This window comes from Spermophilus citellus, assembly GCF_964194105.1.
Source record: "Spermophilus citellus genome assembly, chromosome: 9".
Lineage (NCBI taxonomy): Eukaryota > Metazoa > Chordata > Mammalia > Rodentia > Sciuridae > Spermophilus > Spermophilus citellus.
Window position 1 is genome coordinate 99,744,717 of NC_138191.1, and position 18,321 is coordinate 99,763,037.

At 32.9% G+C, this 18,321-nt stretch overlaps 1 protein-coding gene across 2 annotated transcripts in view; it reads left to right on the forward strand.

Moving 5' to 3' along the window:
* Window positions 1-18,321, forward strand: part of FAF1 (Fas associated factor 1) — a 401,623-nt gene that overhangs the window by 40,592 nt on the left and 342,710 nt on the right. The window contains exon 2 of one of the 2 annotated variants that reach the window (XM_081307503.1): window positions 15,147-15,215. In XM_081307503.1, the coding sequence (XP_081163629.1) occupies window positions 15,147-15,215 (69 nt within the window). Of the gene's footprint in view, window positions 1-15,146; window positions 15,216-17,641; window positions 17,698-18,321 lie in introns of those variants that run through there. The other variant, XM_081307502.1, reaches the window with a different exon arrangement.

The following is an 18,321-nucleotide window of genomic DNA, read 5'->3' on the forward strand; positions in this document are numbered from 1 at the left end:
ATTATTTATTAGATCTCTTCACTTCTATTTTTTGTTATTAGTAATGGAAGTTGACTTTCATTTTAAAATTGAACCAATTATTTTTACCATTTCAGAAAAATTGTATTCTGTTTGCCAAAGACAGATGCATGCAGTAAATTATACTGTGGTGTGGATGTAAACATTGAGTAGGTTTTGCTTACTGGATAGGTGACTTTGTTTCTGAAATGACTTTGTTTCTGTTAGTATGTGATGTAAACCCTCACCTCAACAAAATCACAATGTATCTGTAATTAATCAAATAATATCCCCAAAGTTTATGGGGGTATTATATTCAGGCAACAAAGAACACAAATCTGAAGAGTATAGTTTGATGAACTTGCACAAAATGAGCACATTCATGTAAATAATACTCAGGATTAAAATCCCAGAATATATACAAAAAGAGTAGGGGGGGGAAAAAAAAAGAAAAGGAGTTTAGGAGACAGCATTGAGGGAAGACCATGCGTAGATACAGGGAGAGGATGAAGTCAAGGAAAGGGGCCTCAGAGAAACCTAATTGTTGACAACTTAATTTGACTTCTAGTCTCTCAATTGTGAGAATTAATTTCTGTTGACTTAACAACAAAACAACAAACTCGAAGAGCCTCCCCTTCTTTTCAGTCCTCCCCACCCACATTCAGAATAACCCAGCACTGTACTTTGATTAATTCTCTTCCTCCTTCTCCCTTCCTGTTCCTCTTATTCCTCTTCCTTCTCTTCATCTTCCTCCTCTTCTTCCTCCTCTTCTACTACCACTAGTACCAATAGATGGGGTCTTGCTGTGGGGTGCAAGGTGGCCTTGAAATCCTGTGTTCCAAGTGATTTTCCTATCTCAGTCTCTGGGACTATAGGCGTGTTCCACTATGACCAAGCTCCCAGGATTTTGAATTCTGACCTCATTTAACATATATATGTAAAAGGAATTACCAAATGATCAGCAATTTTACTTCTGGGTATATACCCAAAAGAATTAAAAGCAGATATTCAAACAGAAACTTATCTGTTATATGTAATATTTTCAAAACTGGCAAAAATTATTTATATAATATATATAATGCATATAAACATATTATACATTGTTAATATCAGTTTTATATTATGTATATTCTATACTGTATATAGTAATGTTGACACTTTAATTTTGATTTCTAGTCTCACAGTTGTCAGAAAATAAATTTCTGTTGTTAAAGTCAAAGAAACAATATAACAAAAAACAAACTTCAGGAGCCTCCTGTGCTTGTCAGTTCCCCAGTCCTCCTTCAGAGTAACCCATTACTCTGATGTATATAGTATATGTTATATAACATAATATATAATATGTAAATGTATAATATAAAATATCTACGTATCATATACAGATTACATGACATAATATACAAAACATAATATGTAAGTTTTGCTGGTCTTAAAAATATATAATCATTATAACATATTACATATATAAATACATTTAATATCTAATATATTGGACATATAATGTTTTATCTGTTTTAAATGTATTTATATGTAATACATATAAATTATTTATATGTTTTGCCAGCTTTTAAAAAAATTTTTTTTGTAGTTGTAGGTGGACAGCATGCCTTTATTTTATTGGTTTATTTAAATTTTTTTGTTGTTGTTGATGGACACAATATCTTTATTTTTATTTGTTTATTTTTATATGGTGTTGAGGATTGAATCCAATCCCTCAAACATGCAAGGCAAGTGCTCTGCCACTGTTGTGCCAGTTTTTAAAATATATATGCACAAGACCAAATAGCAAGCTTTTTTTTTTTTTTTTTTTTCTGTACTAGGGATTGCACTCTGGGCCTTACACATGCTAGGAAAGCACTCTATCACTGAGCTACATCCTCAAAAATTGGCAGGCTTTTTTATTATGATAAAATATGCATAGTTGCCATTTTGAGGGCTGGTGTTGTAGTTCAGTGGTAGAGCACTTGCCCAGCACAGGTGAGGCCCTGGGTTCCATCCTAAGCACCAAATAAAAATAAATAAATAAAAAGAAAGGTATTGTGTCCAACTACAACTAAAAAATAAAATAAAATAAATATTAAAAAAATAAAGTTTAAATTCTTTTTTTGGGTACTGGGGATTGAACTCAGAGGCACCACATCCCCAGCCCTATTTTTTACTTATTTTGTATTTTATTTAGAGATAGGGTCTCACTGAATTGCTTAGTGCCTCACCATTGTTGAAGCTGACTTTGAACCTGTGATCCTCCGATCTTAGCCTCCTGATCCTCTGGGAACCCCCTGGGAACTGTGCTGGCAAAGGTTAAGTTCTTTAAAAAAAAGAGTTGTCATTTTGACCACTTTAAGTGTACAGTTCAGTTGTATTAAGCATATTCATATTGTGTACTCCACCATCACCATCCATCTCCAGAACTTTTTCATCTTCTCAAACTGAAATTCCATAATGATGAAACATTGACTTTTCTTTTCCCTTTCAACTCTAGGAGTTGGTTACTTTGGGTATCTTGGGATCATACAATATTTGTCTTTTTGAATTTTCCTTATTTGACTTTCTATAATATTTTAAAGGTACATCTATGTTATTACATGTGTCAGATTCCCACCTTTTAAGGCTCATTAATATTTTTTTGTATGTATATACTGCATTTTGTTTATCCATTTATCTGTCCATGGACATTTGGGTTGTTTCTCTCTTTTGGCTATTGTCAAATAATGTTGCTACAAATTTGGATGTCTAAAAATTTGTTTAAATCTCTGCTTTTAATTTTTTTCAGTATATACCCAGAAGTGAAATTGCTGAGTCATGTGGTAATTTCTTTTTGTTTTTGAGAACACAGCTGGTTTTTGTCTTGTATTTTAAATAGGCTGTGGTCTTGTAAATTTACTCATTATTTCTAGAAGGTTTTCTTTAAAGAATGCAGAGGATTTTAAAAAATATACAATTATTTGTGATAAAAAATAGCTTCCTTCTAGTCTTGATGACTTTGTAAAAATTTTTTTTCCACAAGCAAAGTTTTAAGTAAGAAAGCAAGGATTATGCACTCAAAGGGGAAGAGAGAGCGTGGGCTATCTTCAGAGTGAGAAGCTGCTTTTTTCTTTCTTTGTTGAATTTGCTAGTACAGTGTTGAAGAGAAGTGAAGACAGCAAACATCCTTGCCTTGTTCCCAGTCTTAGGGGAGAAAATATTTAGACTTTCAGTATTTAGGTAGGGTGTTAGCTATAGGATTTTTAACAAGTTGAGGAAGTTGCCTTCTTAGTTTGCTAAGAGTTCTATTATGAATTTTTGTGTCAAATATTGTCAAATACTTTTTCATCTTCTAATGAGATGATCAGATTTTGTCCTTTGTTTGTTAATATGGTGAGTTAATTATCTGAATGTTAAACCAACTTTGCATTGCAGAGAGAAACCCATATTAATCATGATTTTTATTTATATCTTAATTGAATTGGTTTGCCAATATTTTGTTAAGAATATTTGCATTTACATTTATGAGGAAAATTACCCTGGATTTGGAGGATTCTGTGCCCATCTCCCTTGTCAGTGAAGTGAGCCAGCACATCAGTGACAGTGAATGTGAGCTGCAGTAGTACTTGGCATTGTACCTAGCCTATTCCTTTTCACCCTTCCAAATTTTGCACAATATTTTATAGTGGCCATTCTTTTCTTTTTAAATATATTTATTAGTTATTTATTTTTATGTGGTGCTGAGGATTGAACCCAGGGCCTTGCATGTGCTAGGTGATCACTCTATCGCTGAGCTACAATCCTGGCCCCCAAATAGTGGCAATTCTTGACTGGAAACCTCTTGGAAGGAGTTTCTAGAAATATAGTTTCAGCTTATTTTATTACAGTCTAAGAACAGCTGATCCCAGTTGCTGTACCTCTTAAGCTTCTTTTTTCTTCTCTTGTTCTAGAGATTACAGTATACACAGTTTATTTATCACAGTTTATCTTGAATTATATTATACTACAATAACACAAAGGTCGCAGGTTCGTTCCCCGTACGGGCCACCAAATGCCGCAGTCTGGCTGGGCAAAATTCAGGAGCCACTTGTCAAAAGAAATGAACTTTATTTTTAGAACCACACACACTGAACCACACAGCTCCTCAGGAAAACCCTCAGAGCCCAACTGCCACCACCGGCTTCCCACAAGCCTCTCCTGAAATGGTGGCCATTTACAGTATGTATAATCTTAAGAATTTTATTTAAGAGTATATCTTTATTTACCCCCTCCCAGGCTTAGTTTAATTCTTGCCTTGTAGTTTATTGTTTTTATGTTGTAAACATAATTATTTGCTGTTATTTTTACTTTGAAGGGTTGTCTTAAAGACTAAAGGAAACAGAGAAAAACTTATTTGCCATTTCTTGCCCTGTTTTTGGTAGATTATTGTTTTCCTCTGGTATCATTTCCCTTTCATGAGAAAACTTTTACTATATCTTCTTGTATTTAGATATGTTGGTGAGAAATTCTCTCAGCTTTTGTTTATCTGAAAATTTCTTTATTTTACTTTTGCATTATTTATGTTAATGCTTTTGTTGGGAGTTTCTGGGCAGTGGCAAACAACTGCTCTGGGCATGTAAAAATATTTTGGTAAAGAATATAAAAGAGAATCAATCATCAAGGGAATCGAATCCCTGCCACTTCATAGTCTATCATTCTGCCTTTTTTTTTTAAGTTGTTGATGGACCTATATTTTATTTATTTATTTGTGTGTAGTGCTGAGAATGGAACCCAGTGCATCACACATGCTAGGCAAGTGCTTTACCACTGAGCCACACCCCAGTCTCCTGCTTGTTTTTTTTTTTTTATGAGTAAAGTCCATTTATTTATTTTGCTTTTTAATTAAAAAATTTTTAGTGGGGGGAGCAAGTATCTATATGACTTTGGAGCAGGAATCTCTTAGCCAAGAGAGGAAAAACACAAACTCACAAAGGAAAAATATTGATCGACATCACTGTATTAAAGATTCTGTGTGACAAAATTACCAATAATGTGAAAAGACAGCAGAAGGTGACATTTGTAGAACATATGTCCATCAAAGATCACTATGGTTTCAGGTCTCAGTCTATAGATGTATCATTCCATAGCTGTGGGCTCAAAGTGAGGTAGAACATTCTGGTGGAAGGGTATGGCAAAGGAAAGCAGCTTAGAATGTGGCTATCAGGTAGCAAGAGAGAACTATAATTAAAAATATTTTAGTTTCTGTGAAATTCCTATTCATTAGAAATGCACAATTTGATGAATTTTAATAATCGCACCTATCCCTCTAATTTTTACTCTAATAAGGGTATAGAATGTTTCCATTGTTCCAAAAAATTTCCTTCATGCTTTATTCCATTCAATCTTCATGCCTCCTTGGAAACCACTTTTTTGATTTCTATCACTGTACATGAATTTTGTCTCCTGTTTTTAGATTTCATATGAGTGGTAATAGAGTATGTAATCTTTTGTGTCTTTTTTTTTTTTTTTAGCTGAAGCTTTTGAGGTTACTAAGATACAAGTATTATGAATATTTTTCTCCTAGTCTGTGACTTACCTTTTTATTTCACCTTAGATCCTGGTATGTTGTCTAAGGTTTAATCCTGGCTGGTATGTGAAGTGTAATTTTTATTTCATAAGATTGCTAGAAAATATGTTCTGTTTTTTTCAGAGGCTTTTTACTGAACTTTTTAGCTTTTTGACCTATTGATACCTAGACCTTAGTAAATGTTACTTTGCAGAAAGTTGACATTATGTTTGAGGCCCCCAAATTGTCAAATCTCAGCTAGTATCTCGGTTCATATTTGTTATCTCTGTGTATGCAAAAGTTGTTTTTTCAGATACTTTGTCAGAATTGAAAATGTCCTTTGCAGAAATCAGCTTAGTTCTTTTAGGTTTTCCTCTCTTAAGCCACTCTGTTGTGTCCTGTGAAAAAGCTGTTTACAACTTTCTGATAGATTATTGCAGTATTTCTTCCCAGAATTTTTGTTTGTTCTTAGTGAGAGAGCTGGTGTTCTGCAAACTACTCCATCTTACCTGGAAACAGAACCTTTGAACACCTTATTGATGAGAATATATATATTTTTAATAGTTGGGATTTTTTTTTTTACTCTTTACCCAAGTATAAACATCATCTTCCATTATTCTTTCTTTCCTCCTCCTTTTTTTTTCTTGATTCTCTTAAGATTATATATTTAGGACAAGTTATCACATGATGTATGTGGTAGAAACTTTTTTTCATTATCGTCTGGGACTTGTCTGATTAAAAATTAAAACCTGGGATTGGTTGATTTCTCTTCACTTTCCTTAAAATTAAAAAAATAATTGATACAAATGTGATTTTTTTTCTATACATGTTTACTGTTCAAAGCAGGTTAAACATTATCTCCTCAAACATTTATTATTTCTCCATGGTGAAATTATTAAAAATCCTTTCTTGGGCAGGGGATGTGGCTCAAGTGGTAACGTGCTCGCCTGGCATGCGCGGGGAGCTGGGTTCCATCCTCAGCACCACATAAAAATAAAATAAAGGTGCTGTGTCCACTGAAAACTAAAAAATAAATATTAAAAAAATTCTCTCTCTTCTCTCTCTCTCTCTCTCTCTCTCTCTCTCTCTCACACACACACAAAAAATCCTTTCTTCTAACTTTTTAGTGCAGTCTAATCCCGTTTGTCTACTTTGGGGTCTTTTCCAAAAAATCCTTGCCCATTCTAGTGTCCTGGAATATTTCCTCTGTTTTCTTTTAGAAATTTCATATTCTCAAGTCTTACACTTAAGTTTCTAATCCTTTTGAGTTGATTTTTGTAACTGGTTAAGGACAGTAGTCTAGTTTCTTTCTTCTCTGTGTGTGGATATACAATTTTCTGAGTACTTTTTTTTTTAATTTTTAAAAGACTGTCCTTTCTTCAGTTTGGGTTCTTAGTAATTTTGTTGAAATCAATTGATTGTTGGTATGTTGGCTTATTTAGAGGCTCTCTCTTCTATTCTAGTGGTCTGTGTGTTTTATGCCAATACTATGCTGTTTTGATTATAGCTTTGTAGTGTATTTTGAAGTCATTTTGTGTAATTCCTTCTTGCTTTGTACTTTTTGGCTTTGGCTATTTGAGTTTTTTTTTTTTTTCCCCTTCTGTGAGGAATGTCATTGGTATTTTGATAGGGATTTTGTTGAATCTGTGGATTGCATTGGGTAGAATGGACATTTTAACAATACTGTTTCTTCCAGTCTGTGAACACAACAGGATGTCTATTTTTTTGTGTCCTCTTCAATTTCTTTTATCAATGTTTCAAAATTTTCATTGAAGAGATCTTTACCTCTTAGTTTAGATTTATTTCTAGTAATTTTTTTGTAGTGAAATTAAATGGATTGCCTTTTTGATTTCTACTTCAGAAAATTAACCTTTGGTATATTGCAATTCTACTGAATTTTGTTTGTTGATTTCTTTGTTCTGAACTTTGTTGAATTTATTAAAAAATTCTAGTTTTTTTTTTTGTAGAATTTTGGGGTTTTCTATATATAAGATCATGTCGTCTGCAAACACTTTTCTCTTGTTAATTTCTCTGATTTGCCTATTTATGTCTCTGTCTTTTGCTTCTAGATATAAACCATAGATGGGATCTTGGTCCATTTTCTGTTGCTATAATTTCCTAAGACTGGAAATTTATAAATATTGGTTCATGGCTCCGGAGGCTGGGACATCAAGGATTGGGTGGTGGTGTCTGGTGAGGGACTCATGCTGCTTTAACTCGTGGTGGAAAGCCAAAGGGCAAGTGGGCATGCCCACTTTATGCCGAGCAAACACGAAGGGTGGATTTGCTTTATAAAACCTGTTCTTGTGGTAATTAATCGAGTTCCAAGAGAGTGAGAATTCATTGGAGACAGGCATTAGGATAGAGAGAAATCTGAGAGAAATATGCTTCTTTCTACAATAGTGAAAAGAAGATATGAAAAAGGTAGAAGAATATATTGATAACTTTTTGAATCTAAGAAATGAGAGATAAGGAGGAGTCTAGGATGATTAAACATTGCTCTGGTAGTGTAATAGAGGGGATAATGTTCTTTCTCTTGCTTTTTTAGTTATCTGGGAAGGATCAGAGAGAGATAAGAGTTAAACAACATAATGAGGTAAATAATTTATAAGTCAGGATGCAATTAAATGCAGAATAATTATTCGAGACAATAACTCAGAAGAATAAAGAAAGAATTATGTTTCATGTACAGGTTGAGTATCAATTACACGAACTGCTTGGAAACAGAAGTGTTTCAGGTTTTGAGCTTTTAAATTTTTTTTTTGATATTTAAATACTTGCATAGACCTTACTGGTTAAGCATACATAATCCAAAAATCTGAAACATAAAATGTTAAAAAATCCAAAACTTGTCTGATGTTCAAAAACTCTTAGCTTTTAGAGCATTTTGGAATAGTTCAACATATGGGGGACTTCAAACCTTAAAGGCTTAAAATCTAATCATATTTTAACCTTTTCTCTGTCATATCTCAAAGTAGAATGTGATTAAGTGCTAAGTAAATTTCTTAGATTTTTTTCTTTTTTCTTTTTTTTTTTAGGATAGGGTCTTGCTGTTGCCTGGATTGACCTCAAATTTATGAATCTTGTGTCAGAGCCTTTGAAATAGCTTGGGATTATAGGAGTGAACCACAGTGCCTAATTCTAGATTTTTTTCCTTTGGATACACTAATTATAGAAGTTTTGTAGAAACGATTTGCTAGGAGGATAGAAAAATTACAAACTGATGGTAGACACAGAACAGTATCTCTTAATATAAGCAAGTTTAGGAAAGATTCTAGCTTATATTAAAAATGCTTTTTATTGGCCTATATAATTATGTACACTTATTTATATGCCTATGATATCATAAACAAAATTCCCTCTTTGGTGTGCTTGAAAGTGAATGGAGAGAAAGATCTAACTTTAAGACAGTTCTAAAAAGGAATCACAATTGTTAACATCAGGTTTTGGTATCTCTGTAAATGTGTCTCAAATAATGAGAGGTTGCTTGTTTGTGAGGAATCTGTGGTCTGATCCTTTGCTTTGTAGACTTACGTTGGATTTAAATTTTTTTTCCTTTTAGATATACATAACAGTAGAGTGTATTTTGACATATACATTCATGGAGTATAACTTATTCTAATTAGGATCCCATTCTTGCAGTTATACATGATGTAGAGTTTGACTGGTCATGTATTCATATATGAACATAGGAAAGTTATGTCCTATTCATTCTACTGTCTTTCGTATTCCCATTTCCCCTTCCCTTCCCTTCATTCCCCTTTGTCTAGCTGAGGACTGGTTTCATGCATTGAGATGAAGAATAAGATTCAGGGAAGCAGTAAAGAAGTATTCCCAGGTGACCATTCATCTTGGGTCATGGGGTAAAGGCATCATTATTCTCAAAAAAAAAAAAAAAAAAAAGAGCTTTAGAATGTTAAGGCTGAGTTCTTACTAATAAAATTTGGTTCAGAACCAATGAAATCCCTAAGTCCAAAGCAAATGAAAGAAAACACTTTTTTTAAAAAAAATTGTTTTGATTATTTTTTATTTGTTCTTTTTAGATATACATGGCAGTAAAGTGTATTTTGACATATTATGCACACATGGTTACTTATTTGGATCCCATTCTTGTGGTTGTACTTGATGTGGAGTTTCACTGGTCATGTATTTATACATGAACATAGGAAAGTTATGTCTGATTCATTTATTCTACTGTCTTTCCTATTCCCATCCCCCTTCCCTTCATTCCCCTTTGTCTAATCCAGTGAACTTCTATTCTTTTCTCCCCAACTCTGATTATGTGTTAGCATCTACATATCAGAGAGAACATTCTACCTTTGATTTTCTGGGATTGGCTTATTTTACTTAGCATGATAGTCTCCATGAAATCATGTAGTAGAATGAAATTTAACCTGTATCTCTTACTCTGCACAAAACTGAAATTCAAAGTGGACCTAGAACCCAGGTACTAGACCAAAGATCCTGTGTCTGCTAGAAGAAAATGTAGGCCCAGCTCTTCATCATGTTGGCTTAGTCTTCAACAAGACTCCTAAAGTATAAGAAATAAAATAAAAAATTAATAGGATGATATCAACCTAAAAAGCTTCTTCACAGCAAAGGAAACAATCAAGCATGTGAAGGTGAAACATACAGAATGGGAGAAAATTTTTGCCACCTACACCTCAGATAGAGCATTAATCTCTAGGATATAAGAATAACTACCCTCCCCCCCTAAAAAGACCAAAAAACAAACACAAAAAACCCCCAAATAACCCAGTCAATAAAAGGGCAGAGGAACCAAACAGTCACTTCACAGAAGAAATATGAATGGTCAACAAATATATGAAAAAATATAGAGAAATGCAAATTAAAACTACCCTGGGATTCCATCTCACTCCAGTCAGAATGGCAATTATCAAAAATACAAGTTACATTAAACGTTGGTGAGGATGTGTGGAAAAGGGTACACTCATATATTGCTGGAGGGACTGCATATTGTTGCAACCACTCTGAAAAACTTTATGGAGATTTCTTCAGAGAACTTGGAATGGAACCACTATTTGACCCAGTTTTCTTACTTTTTTTACATGTATAAGTCTCTTACTTGTTGGTTAAATTTATTCTTAGGTTTTTATTCTTCTGGATTGTATCATAAGGAATTTAAAAAAATATTTTTTGGATTGTTTATGGTAATATATTTAGAAATAAAACTGAGTTTCCTGTGTTTATCTTTTATCCTGTAGTTTCACTGAATTTATTGGCACTGGTTTTGTGTGTGTGTGTGTGTGTGTGTGTTTACGTGTGAGAATTTTTAAAGATTTTCTGTACCTAAGAATTTTTATATAGTTTTGCTTATTCTATTTCAGCTTCAGTGTGTTCTTTTTCTTGCCTTTCTTGCTTTTCCAGGAAGTTTCATTATTCTGTTGCATAGAAGTGGCAAAAGGGGCTGGGGGGATATAGCTCAGTTGATAGAGTGCTTGCCTCACATGCACATGGCCTTGGGTTTAATCCCCAGCACCACAAAAACAAAACAAAACAAAACAATAGAAGTGGCAAAAGGACCCACCCTTATTTTATTCCTGATCTTAAGGCAAAGGATTTAATTTTTCATACTTTGAGTATAGTGTTAGTTCTGTTTATTTTTAATAAATGTCTTTAATGCTAAGGAAGTTTCTTTGTAGTTTAACATTTTTATAATGAAAGCCTTTATTTTTTATCGCATAATGTTTTTTTGGTGTGCTTTTAGCTATTATGGTCTTTTTTCTCTTTTCATTCTATTAATGTAATAATCATTATTATATATTGAACCACCACAAATGAGGCCATGTATTCCTGGTTTTTTCTTTGTTGGAAGTCTTGATTACTGATGTTGTCCCTTTATTTGTAGATAGTTTCAAATTTCCTTTTTCTTCTGGTAGTTAGTTTCTAAGAATTTTTAAATTTTATCTAGGTTTTCTAATTTGTTGACATGTACTTGTTCATGGTATGCTTTTTCATATTTTTATTTCTATAAGGTCATTATTCATATTCTTATTCTCATTTTAATAATTTGAGTCTTTTTGATTTGTCTTTTAAGATTTCTTAGATTTGATTTGTGTTCTAACTAACCTTTATTCCGGAGAATGTTCCATGTGTACTTATGAAAAATATTTATTCCTATTGTTTTTGGAGTTGAGTGTTCTGTATATGTCTGTTAATGTCTAGTTGCTTATAGTGTTTTTCAAGTCTCCTATTTTCTTAATGATCTTCTTTCTAGTTATTCTGTTCATGAGAGTGTCATGTTGAAGTGCCCACCTATTATTGTAGAACTATTTCTCTTTTTAGTTCTTTCAGCTCTTTACTTCATTATTTTGGGGGCTCTGCTACTAGATATGTATATGTTTATCATATTTACATCTTCCTGATGCATTGTCCTTTTTACTAGTATATAATATGCTTTTTTTTCCCCCTCTTGTTTGAATTATTTTGACCCAGAGTCTGTTTCATCTATGTTAGTGTAGCCACTAAGCTCTCTTTAGATAACTAATTGCATGGAATAGCATTTTTCATCCTTTTTCTTTCAGCTTATTTCTCTCTTTGATCTGAAGCACATCTCTTGTAAGCAGTATATAGTTGGATTATGTCTTTTTATTCATTCTATTCATCTTCATCTTTTATTTGAAGAGTTTAATTCGTTTATACTTACAACAATTACTTATGGAAGCATTTCTGTCATTTGCTGTTCTGAAAATGTGTCATGGACAAATGAGTCAACATCTTTTCTTCCTCAATTCTTTTATTATTGCTTTCTTTTGTGTTTATAACTCATATATTTTTACTTCACTTCATTTTTGTGTCTATTTAAAAAGTTATTATAGGTCACTCTTGAGATTACAAATCTCTTTAATTATGAATGTATTTTGAATTAGCATCAATTTAGATCCAGTAGTATACAAAACCTCTGCTCCTCATTTCCACTTCATGTTCTTGTCAGCACTTACATCTTTGTACATTATATGGTCACTATTACAGATTTATATTTGTTTATGTATTTTTCTGTTAAACCATATAAAAAGAAAAAAGGACTTAAAAAACAAAAGTACAATAATACTGACTTTTGTACTTATTTATGTACAGATGCTCTTGAAGTGATGATGTGTTAATATACCATTAAACCTTTCATAATTGAAAGTATTATAAGTTGAAAATGCATTTAATACAACTACCTTGTTGAACATCATAGCTCCTTAACATAGTACATTTTTGAGTATCTGTTGTTCACCCTTGTGATGGTGTAATTGAGGGCTGTGTCTCACTGCTGTTGCCCAGGATCACAGTAGTATGGTACTGCACATCACTAGCCAAGAAAAGCATAACAATATATATGCAGTGGGAATATAATGAGAATATAATGCAGAGGAAAGAGAGAAGGGGGCAGAAAGAATATTTAAAGAATAAATAATGGCTGACCATCAACATTGGTGCATGCCTCTAATACCAGAGGCTTGGGAGGTTGAGGCAGTAGGATTACAAGTTCTAGGCTGGCCTCAGCAATGTTGAGGCCCTAAACCTGAATAAGACCCTGTTTTTCTTTTCTTTTTTTTTTTTTAAAGAGAGAGAGACAGAATTTTAATATTTTATTTTATTTTTTTTTAGTTTTCGGCGGACACAACATCTTTGTTTGTATGTGGTGCTGAGGATCGAACCTGGGTCGCACGCATGCCAGACGAACGCGCTACTGCTTGAGCCACATCCCCAATCCCAAGATCCTGTCTTAAAATAAAAAAAGACAAAGGGCTGGGGAGATAGCTCAGTGGTAAAGCATCTCTGGGTTCAATCCTCAGTGCCACAAACAAACAATCTTTTTACAAAAGAATAAATAATGGTTAAAAACTTCCCAAATATGATAAAAGCTAAGACTCTACATCTTTGTGAAGTTCAATAGGTTTCAAGAAAGATAAACACAAAGGTATCTATATCAAGACACATTATAATCAAACTATCAAGAGCCAAAAAGAAATTTTTTCCTCTTCTTCTTCTTCTTTTTTTTTTTTTTGGTAGTTCTGGGGATCAAATCTGGGGTCTCACACACACTAAGCACATCTTTGCCACTGAAGTACATTTCCAGTTCCCAGAAAGTATCTTGGTAACAGCAAGTAGTGATTTTTATATAGTTGTGTACCATGTTTACTCTGGTAAACAAGAGAATGCACATACAATGGTGGTACCATGAAATTACAACAGAGCTGAAAAATGCCTGTTGCCTAGTAACACCACAGCATTTGTGTGATGTTGGTGTCAACAAACCTACTATGTTGTCAGTCGTATAAAAGTATGACACAATTTGTGTACAGGACATAATACTTGATAATGATAATAAATGACCAGTATTACTAGTTTATGCATCCACTATGAGATCCTTTTTATCACCAGCATGTATTCCTTCTACTGTCAAAAGAAAAGTTTACTACATAACAGTATTCCCTGGTACATTGTCGTGTCATTTGATTACATCAAGTGTCTGGCCTATACCATCTCTAGATCTGTATACACTATAATGTTTACACAATGACAATATCATTTACCAAGCCATTTCTCATGAATTGACATGTGGATATAAAAATGATCACTAATAAGATTTCATAGTCAATTTCTCATCAAAAGCTGTACAGTCCAAAAGACAAGGAGATGACATATTTAGTTTGCTGGAGAAAACAAAACAAAAACCAACAAAACATGAAGTAAAGCACTGTCTGTAAAAATTGAAAGAGAAATTGACATTCCCAGATACTAAAGGTTAGAGAGGTTATGACTATTATTAGATCTACCCTATTAGAAATGCTAAAAGGAATCTACTGGAGGAAATGAAAGGGCACTACTTAGAAACTTGAAATTATACAAAGAAATACAGAACACTGTGAAGGGTAACTACAGATGGCCCCTGACTTAAACTTGTTAAACAAAGCATTTTTTTTTTCACTTTGGTCTAAATGTGATACAAATTAAAGAGAAGTTGTACTTCGAATTAATTTTAATGTTAACAGTTAGAGCCTAACTCAGTTGCGGAGGCTGTCTTGAACTTAGGATCCTCTTGCCTCAGCTTCACAAATTGCTAGATTACTAGCATGCACTACTGCACTTGGTGCATTTAGGATTTATATAACTAAATTGTACCCGTGTGTATTTTATACTTATAGCACGTCTTAACTTAGTTGAGCTAGTTTTTAAGGACTCAGAAGTCACAAGTGTCTGATGGCTGCTGAATCAGACAGCACAGGTCTTAGAAGTTTTATAGATTTAGGTTACAGTTTAGGTCTGTTACTTGTTTTGAGTTAAGTTTTATATTAATTGTGTTTTTGCTTGAGTTCAGTTATTTACATAAAATTGTTCCTAGCAATTAGAGATCTAGAGATTCTACTGAGCTCCAAATCTCAATACTTAAGCATATGTTATTATCTTAATTTTCTTTTATTTTAGTATGATCTAAATTTACTTTGCAATCTACAGTTCTCAAACTGTATGCATAGAGTGTTCAGAAGTATTACCCATTTAGTTTCTTGGCTTTATATATTTTCTTGAGCTTCGCATACATATTATGTATGCCATTTGCTTTTTAAAATCTAATTAACTTCCCCATTTCTAAAATTATATCTAAAATGCTTATTTTCTTGATTTTTAGGCATGTACTGGCATTGAAAACATTGATGAAGCTATTACATTGCTTGAACAAAATAATTGGGACTTAGTGGTAAGTACTTTTAAAATTTTCTGACCTGTATTCAAATTTTATGAATTTTTGCGTGTCTTTACCATTCTTTGTATATGGTTCAGCATACCATACTCCATGACTTATCTGAATAAGTAGAATCTAATTATCATATTTTTACTATGTAGTCATTTTTAGTTCAGTATTAAATTACTAAATTAGTTTGAATTCTTAGATAATTGTGATTTTTTTAAAAGTTATTATCATATTGTATATTTTGTTTCATCTTCCCCTGTAGTGTTTTAGTGGAGATTTCTGGAAGGAATGAAAAGTCAGACTTGCCTGAATGTCTGAGTAACTCTATTTGATGTTTTCCCTTTACTTCTTGGGGTCTCACTAATAATTACTCCACTCTAAATTATTAAAGAAGAGGCTTTCTGCGTGGTTTCCTTATGAACCCCAGACAGTTTATTATAGAGGTGGTTTAGTTTAGTCTTTTTTTCTGGAGGCAGGCAGAACTCAAAAGGGAAGGTATATCACACCACCAACTGCAGCACAAACTAAAAATAAATTGAATTGGAACAGTCAGTACTGGTTACTTTAGGATGACACAAAATGTCCCTTTATGCCTTTGAAGGGCTGAAGAAAGTTGAAATTACAATTTTGAAGAAGTACTAATTTTCAAAAAATCAAAACTTGAGATGTATATTTACAGATATATAAGTACATATATATTTGTATATTACATGGACTTACAAAGTTTGTAGTTATTACCTATATGCTTAGTGTGGATCTACCATTATTACTTTTTTACTGAATGTAAAAATTTTTTTCAGATTGTAAAAAGTAATAATGCTCATTGTTATTAAGTGAGAAGATACAAAAAATTTACAGAGAAGAAAATATCACAGGCTGAGCATTCCTAATCCAAAATCCCTATATCTGAAATCCTCCCAAATCTTTTGGAGTAAAACAATATAAAAAGTTTTGAATTTTGGAGCACTTTGTACTTCAGATTTTTCTTTTCTTTTCTTTTTTTTGGTACTGGGGATTGAACTCAGAGCACTCGACCACTGAGCCACATCCCCAGCCCTATTTTGTATTTTATTTAGAGACAGGGTCTCACTGAGTTGCTTTGCACCTCACCATTGCTGAGACTGACTTGGAACTCATGATCCTCCTGCCTCAGGCTCTGGAACTTTTGGAATTACAGGCATGCACCACTGGGTCTGGCAGACTTCAGATTTTTGATGTGGGGATATTCAAGTATAAAGTTTAGGCAAGTTTTCAAAGATTTGAAATCTGAAAATATTTCTGGTTGTAAGCATTTCAAAATAAGAGATACTTAATCTGAAATTGTATTTAATCTCATTACTCAGATACTTGTTTCACATTTTTGATATGCAAATGAGATTATTTTATAATCTACATTTTTACTTAACAGTACTTCATGAATATTTTTCTGTCTAAATATGACTGTTTCTCATTTAAAAAATTTGCATAGCATTTCATGTTTTGATTGTAGCATAATTACCAACCATTCTTATGCTATCGAACATTTTAAGATTTTTATAATAGTTTGTTATTGTGAACATTTTTTTTAGAGAATATTCTTATATGTACATATTGTATATTTAATCTTCATTTTCCTAGAAGGAACTGTGTAAATTCAATTCATAATTGAATTTCTAGGTCAACTTATGCATATTTTTAGAATCTTGGATACTTAAAGCCAAATGGACTTCCAGGATGGTTTCACTAATTTAAATTTCTGCCAAATGTGTACCTCAAATCATTGCTTCCTTATTTTTTTTGGATCTTGGGAAAATTTTAAATCATTTGTATATCCTAGTCCCAAATCCGTACTTTTAACCACTGTACTGTATTCCAACAGAGCATGATATTAGGTGACAGCCTCGTGATTTTTTTGTAGGGGATGGATGGAAGGGGCAGCGATTTATTTGGAATGATATCCCCTAGCTTCTGTCTTCAGACTCTTTTAACATTAGCATGTGCATTACTTGATTTAGTTTATATATTTTGCAAGTGTTTTTGAAGAGACTGATGAAAATTATTTGGGAGGTTAAAAAGCCCATCAAGTCATTCTTGCATGATAATAATGGGATAGATAAATGATATAGAAAAAGACAATTGTAGGCTGGGATAACTCTTTGATGTGGGAATTGTCATTTGGGGGAGTAGTTCTTTCTTATCTCTTTCCTGTTGATCTGTGTTTTGAAGGTTTTGATTTTACATCATAGTGGGCCAAGCAAAAACCTCAGACTATCTTTCAGAACTTTTAACTTTGGCTTTCTTTCAAAATGCACCTCCTAGTTGACTTTCCTCTGCATATATCCACTTTTATTAATAGTAAAGCTTTGCTGTACTTTTTAATTGTCTTGCTTTATAAATTTTCTTATTTGTCCTGTTTTCATTTCATATTGACTGTGAATATTTTCTCAACCCAGTCTATCTAGAGTCTTGAAAAGGAGAATTTTCCCAGACATTGTTGAATAATTGAATGGTAAGGTTTTCTCCAGTTATTTTTGAGTTACTTGATTTTGGAAAATATTATCAAATAGCACTTGGGGTTAAAAACATTAGAGTGATTTATCTTTAAGTACTTGTCCCAATCTAAGATAAAAATGAAACAAATTAGCATGTGCATTTTGAATTGTTACTGAATTTCTAGTCCTCAAAGATAATTTTATACTTATAGAATCTTATAGTAAATTCATATACACCTGAGAGCTAAAACCAACGAAAAGTATCATGCATATAACCTGTTGCACATCAAAATTCATTGATGTGCCTTGAGATATTTTCATTCTACCAATTTTTACTTTTCATTAAACATATCTTAATGATTATCCTAAAATTCCATAGAACACTTTCTTCCACTACCCTGTTCAGGATGTGGCTATCGCAGTCCTCAAATGTGCACCACTTTCCTGTTTTATACAGTGTTAAGAACACCTGCAGTTTTATGAATGAATAGCCTAACCAGTGAAATAATAAGTCTCTGTCCTCATCAGAAAGCAGCCAAGCATTGAACACTGCCCTTCATCAATGGCCTTCAGACTCTGGCTTATATTTGCACAGATGCTGGCTATGACAAAGAGAAGTTGCTGTGAAAGAATATTTTATC